This window comes from Petaurus breviceps, unplaced genomic scaffold (assembly GCF_028583685.1).
Source record: "Petaurus breviceps papuanus isolate PSGF00001 unplaced genomic scaffold, PetGlider_PUasm1.0 428, whole genome shotgun sequence".
NCBI lineage: Eukaryota > Metazoa > Chordata > Mammalia > Diprotodontia > Petauridae > Petaurus > Petaurus breviceps.
Window position 1 is genome coordinate 1,586,553 of NW_027186331.1, and position 6,383 is coordinate 1,592,935.

General features: G+C 49.2%; 1 protein-coding gene across 6 annotated transcripts in view; it reads right to left on the reverse strand.

The window, feature by feature from the left end:
• Positions 1 to 299: 299 nt before the first annotated feature.
• The window catches only part of GNB1L (G protein subunit beta 1 like), a 160,417-nt gene continuing 154,333 nt past the window's right edge, over positions 300 to 6,383 (reverse strand). For all 6 annotated transcript variants that reach the window (XM_069100835.1, XM_069100840.1, XM_069100836.1 and 3 more), the window contains one exon: positions 300 to 1,636. In XM_069100835.1, coding sequence (XP_068956936.1) covers positions 1,370 to 1,636 — 267 coding nt within the window. In that variant the 3' untranslated portion in view covers positions 300 to 1,369. The remainder of the gene's footprint in view (positions 1,637 to 6,383) is intronic.

Below are 6,383 nucleotides of genomic sequence, written 5' to 3' on the forward strand. Positions count from 1 at the left end.
ACATCTGCTCTTGGACTTCCCGGAGGGGGCATGATCACCTTCCTTACAGCAGCAGTGATGAGGCTGTATTGGACAATGAGTGCTCCACCATTGATCCCAGCCCCTCTGGGACAGGGGCAGCACAGGAAGAGCAATGAGACTCAGGGAAGGCATTCCCAGGGTGGGACTTCCTGCCACCAAGTCATAGAGTGCTTTCCCATTGCTTTTTGAAAGGAACTATCACCCAAGTCTGCCTTTGACCAAAAGTGAATAATCAAGGTTGAACCCAAAGCTTTTTCCACCAGAAAGAAAACCACGGCTTAGCACAGGATATTTATTTTATTTTGTAAAATTTGATTAATTTTCCACTTAATAAAAAAATCTCCTCTCCCGAAAAACAAAATCCTTAGTCAAGCTAATCAAATTCCTGCACTGACTGTGTACAAAAAGCACAGGTGCATAGGCTCTGTCTGAGGCGGGCGGCACCTTTCACAATGGGACCTGTTTCATCAGAGTCCCCAAGGCTTTCCATGGCCATGTGTTATTATTGTATACATTGTTCTCCTGGTTCTGTCCCTTCCCTCTGCATCAGTTCATACACATCTTCCCAGCTTTTTCTGGAACCATGCCCTTCATCTCTTCTCCCAGCACAACAGTATTACGTCACATATCACCACTTGTTCAACCATTCCTCAACCGATGACCTGCACCTCCGTTTCCAGTTCTTTGCCCCAGAAAAAGAGCTGCTACAAATATTTTTGTACATTTGGATTCATTTCTGATCCCTCTAGAGTATAGGCCTAATGGTGGTTATCACTGGGTCAAAGGCATTCATCATTTAGTAACCTTCTGGATATAGTTCCGAATTGCCTTCCAGAATGGGAGAACCACTTCATAGCTCCGACAATGGTGCATTAATGCATCTGTTTTCCATCAGTATTGATTGTTTCCTTCTTTGTCAACTCTACCAACCTGATAGGTGCGAAATGGACTCTTACTGTTGCTTCAACCTGCAATTCTTTAGTTAGTAAGAGCTTGGGGCATTTCTTTCATAGAGCTATTGATGGCTTAGTTTCTTACTTGGGAAACTGCCTATCTATATATCTTCTGACCACTTATTTGTTGGGGAATGACTCTTATTCTTAGAGACTGCAATCAGTTTCTTATGTATCTTGGAAATGGGACACAGTTAGAAGGAGTTCTTTCTCTACCAGGCTGAGTGTCTTGTGGGACCTCACCTGGACCTAAAGTATTTGATAAGGAGAAAAGGTAAGCGTGTCCAGGTGGGATTCATACCAACCCACTGCCAAGCCCAGTCCTACACCATTCATTGCTGCCCCTGGAGGCCCTTGTTGAGCCACTGACCAAGGAAAGGCCCATGAGGGGCTCCTCAGGTCTGGTTATACACTGACCAGACACTGATGCGCTGGTCCTTGGAGCCACCAGCCAGCAGTTGCTCGCTTGACCGTCCAGGATCAGAGAAGGCTACACAGTGAACAGCTGCGCTGTGGTAGTCCAAAACTGCCAGCGGCTTCAGCTGCTTCCAGCCAAAGAGCCTAATGCGATGATCCCAGCCCGCCGTTGCCAGGATCTTCCCATCTGGCCGGATGGCGATGTCCGCTATCCCAGGATTGGTGAGCTCCTGAGTTCTGCAAACCTATGAAGTTAACGTAGAGAGGAAGGAAGACATCGTGAGGTGCTTGAAATGGTCTTGCCAGTAAGAAAAACCCATCGAGAAGGTTGGCCACTCTCCAGAGTGTATGGCAGGAGGGGAGGAGGAGGAAGATGAAGAGGAGGAAGGAGTTGGAGTCTGCAGTATGACCTTTCACCTTCCCCTTAAAACAGCCTCCTCATGACCACCCCCTTTCACCATTAATCCTGGTTCATACACCTCACCCTGGAGGCCCTAGCCATTCCTTGCCTCCTTCCCGCTTTGTTCTGTTCCCATCAGCAGCCCCTAATAGAAGCTGCCATTAACACTCATTGGGACTGTTTCAAAAGTCTCCCAACAAATCTCACCTCTGTCTATTCTTCCCCTCCAACCCAATCTTCCTCATGTATCAGAACAATATATATATATATATATACATATATATATATATATTTTAAAGCAATTGGGGTTAAGTAAATTGCCCAAGGTTACATGGCCAGTTTATTTATTTGTGTGGGTGTTAAGTATCTGAGGCTGGAACTGATCCCGGGTCCTCCCGACTCCGGGGCTGGTGTTCTTACTCACTGTGCCACCTAGTTGCCCCCAGAACAATATTTTGTATACACACAGGAAGCTCAGTGGAATAGTGGATAGAGAGCCAGGCCTGGAGGCAGGAAGCCCTGAGTTCAAATTTGTCTTCAGACAATTCTTAGCTGGGTGAACCTGGGCAAGTCACTTAACCTCTGTTTGCCTTAATAACTGGAGAAGAAAATGGCAAACCACTCCAGCACCTTTGCTATGAAATCCCCATGGACAGTATTAACATGCTGTGATGCACAGGGTCATGAAGAGATGAACACAGCTGAACAATAACAAACTGTTCTTTTCATTCATCTGCTCAAAAGAATCTTCTGGGCTTCCTAAGTAATCAATTAATCAGTAAACATTTTATTAAATGCCTGCTGTGTGCCCAGGCATGGTGACAGATAAACAGGAAATAATTAAGAGAAGGAAGGCACTAGAAACAAGAGAGGTGGGGAAAGGCTTTCTGTGGGACTTGAAGGAAGCCAAGACACAGAGATGAGGGAGTAGGGCATTCCAGGCCTGGGGAACAGCCAGAGAGGATGGTCAGTCAAGAGATGGAGGGTCTTGTCCATGGCACAAATAGAGTTCTGGCTCCCTGAAAGCCCTCTGAGCCCGGTGCCCACCCCATCTTTCTGGCTGTATCTCATCCTACTGCCTTCTAGGCCACCCCAGACAAATCGGTTGACTTTTTGTCCCTGGAGGCACCACAAGCCCACTTGCCTAAGCCCCTGCTTGGACTCCGCCTATAACAGGAACATCCTACTTCCCTCCTTTATTTTCCCTTGAATTTCTCCAAACTTTAACCTCAGGCATCATCTCCATGACACCATCTCTGACCTGGCAGTCAACAGTGACCCCCCCTTCTGCCACAGACTTCACAGAGCACTTAAGTTACACCTTTCTCATGCTTGGGCCACATTCTCTGACTCTCCTGCTCGACGTCCCCTGAGGGGAAGCCTGTGATGTCACCACAGACCGGGAGCTTCCTTAGGATTACACAGAGTGCTGTTTTGTAAAGTCCTGGATGGCTTCTGAAGTGCCCTCCAACGCTCAGATTCTGTGATGCAGTGAGTCTGTGCCTGAGTCCCACAAGCGAGCTGATTTTTATAAAAACACATTACTTCCTTAGGATGTCTTATGGGGAGACCTAGGAACGGACAACCAGAGTCAAAATGGACACCCACTGATTGGATGATGGCCAAACCCACAGGGCCGGGGTGCTCAGAGGCCACTCCCGTGGCTTCATCTTACCGACGATGCCCAGGGAAGTGAGAGAGCCGCCCACGGCCACACACGATGCGTGGCGGGGGTCAGAGGTGGGGCTGGAATCCTACTAAGGCCTCTGAGTCCTTGGCCAGCACTTAGATCTGATCCATGCACGAGTCAAGACATCACCCTCATGATGTCATTGGTTCTCTTTGAGAATAAAGGATGGGCAACAGCAGCAGCGGCAACAGCTTCATCACAAGAAACGACAAGGAGGAAGACCACAGAGAAATACGGGGAGATAAGCTGATGCAAAGCGGAGGGAGCACAAGTAAGGAGCCAGCAACTACAATGACAAAAATCGGAATGGAGATGTCACAACCCGAGTGCTGCGCGACCGCAACGGGGGGATCGCCGTTATGAGGAGGAAGCCCGCGCCCGTGGGAAGAGGGGGCCCTTCTTTGCAGGCCGCGGCCAGGCTTCCTGACCTGCTTCTTTTTCCCTTTCTTTTTAATTCTTTGTTACAAGGGATTGCTCTGAGGCTGGGGAAGGATATGGAAATGATTTAAAAACAAATCAATAAATTAAACACAAAACAGATATGTAAAAGTGTGTGGGGAGATTGCACATGATTGTCACAGGTACATGATGCCCATAAAACAGAGTGGCATAGGGTGGCTAAGGGGCACAGTGAGTAGAGCACCGGCCCTGGAGTCAGGAGGACCTGAGTTCAAGTCCGGCCTCAGACACTTGACGCGTACTAGGCGTGTGACCTTGGGCAAGTCACTTAACCCCATTGCCTCATTTCTTCTCCTCCAAAAAAAAAAATCTTAAAAAAACAACAAACAACAAAAGACCAAGAGTGGCTTATAAGGTCTTCAAAGAACAAAGACAAAGCAGGGCTTGGCATTCACCTCCCTCAAGTCCATACTTGACAAACGGCTGAGAACAGGGGCCTGACAAAAAGTACTGGTCCAAGTGCTGGCTATTCACCACCACCATATCCTGAAGGACACATTCAGAAAGCTGCCGTCTGAAGAGGGTCCTGAGGGTGAGGGCCAGTCCTCAGGGCGCCCACCTCTCAGGGGCGCTGCCAGGACCAGGTGGGATATTGGCACAGGGCTTGGCACACAAGACAGTCTAAATGTCTCTCTCCCCAGTTCTGCTGAGGCCAGCACAATGGCTTCAGACTCGGGTCCATTCTCATCCCCCTTATGCTTAGGCAGGGCTTAGGAAACCCACCCTTGTCGGCCCAGCAGGAGCACTGTGGCCTCCCTGCCTGAGGCAGAGGCTTCAAATGAGGGACTGGCTGAGCTAATCCCAGCTTTGTCACTGACAAACTGTGAGCCTGGCAGTAAGTGTCTCCACTCAGTTTCTTAATCTGCAAAAATGGGGCTAACAATGCCCACCTCCTTCACAGGGATCTCTGGAGAATTAACAAATTAACACCTGCAGAGTGCTTTGGAAACACGGAGCTCCTGGCTGGAGAGGGGGCCAGGATAAAGCCACTGGGTTATTACACAAAGTGCTGATCCTTGAGGCCCCACAGACCGGGAAGTGGTAGGGGAAACAGTCAATTTACGTTCAGAAAAATGCATAACAACATGACAGACATTCTTAGTGTCTCTGGGCTGTGTTGTGGGAGATCTGAGGGTGCTCAGAGCTCTGGCCAGTCCTGCTGGCCGAGCCTGTGAGGGATGCTTTGTGACAGTCCACATCCCCACCACCACCACCATCGAGGCTTTTACTATACACCTTATGCAATGGGAACACTGACAGAGTTTTGTAGCTTGGTCTTGCCCTCCAGGCGTTATCGAGGGGAGGCCTCCAGAAAGACCCGAAGACTCCAAAAACTCCAATCCTGGGCGCATTCAGTAGGACACTCCCTCCACTGAGGGTGGCCCCAGCCCCCCCAGGCCTTAGCTGATGACGGCTTCTAGAACTGCAGTGCCTGACCTTCCCCTCCCTTGTCTGGCCCCTCAGTCTATTTAGGGGATGAGAAGCCGGGAGTGCATGTCCAGAACCAATGGTAACCCAGGGTTGACAGCCGTGCCATGCTGGAGATATTGAAATAGAACATGCACAACCCACAGTAAATGAACAATTTTCAGCCACACCATGGATTGGGTGAAATACACATAGCTTTGCGATCACAAAGGATTCCCTTTGTCTTCTTAGATCAGCTGGAATGCTAAAGTTTTCTTGGCCTCTGGGTCTTCGTTTGCTCATCTTAAAGAGGAGAAATCTTAAAATAGCATCAAGATCCCTTACAATGAGAGATCCCCTTCTCTTCTCCATGTTTCTGTTACTGTCAGGGACACTGCCAGCCTCCCAGTCACCCAGGCTGGGGTTGGTCAACAAGAATTTACTATGTGTAAATTCTGGGGACACAGAAAGGCAAAAACAGGACCCACCTCCACCCCCTCCTGGCTCTGCTCTCAAGGACCAGGCATCCTGATAGAGGGGAAAGGATATACACAGAGCAGATGGAAGGAACTCCAATGGGGGAGGTGGGGGGGATGCATCGCAGCATCAGTCAGTGGCCGAGCCTCGTCATCTCCCTTCCCAGCATCCCTCACACACATCCCTGTCCCTCCACTTGAACACCATCCCACAGGGGGGTCCTCATCACTTCATACCCCAACTGCTGTAATGACTTTCTTTAAAAATTCCACTGTATTTTTAATTCTGAATCCTTTCCCTCTTATTTCCCCTTCCCTCACCCATTGAGAAGGAAAAACAAAATCTATTACAAATTATGCATAGTCATGTAAAACAAATGACAGCCCTGATCTTCTGTGTCCTAAGGCCCCTCTCAGCCCTGACATCCCCTGTTCTCAGGACCCTCCCATCTCTGGCATCCCCTGTTCTAAGATCCCTCCCAGCCCTGGCATCCCCTGTTCTCAGGACCCTCCCATCTCTGGCATCCCCTGTTCTAAGATCCCTCCCAGCCCTGGCATCC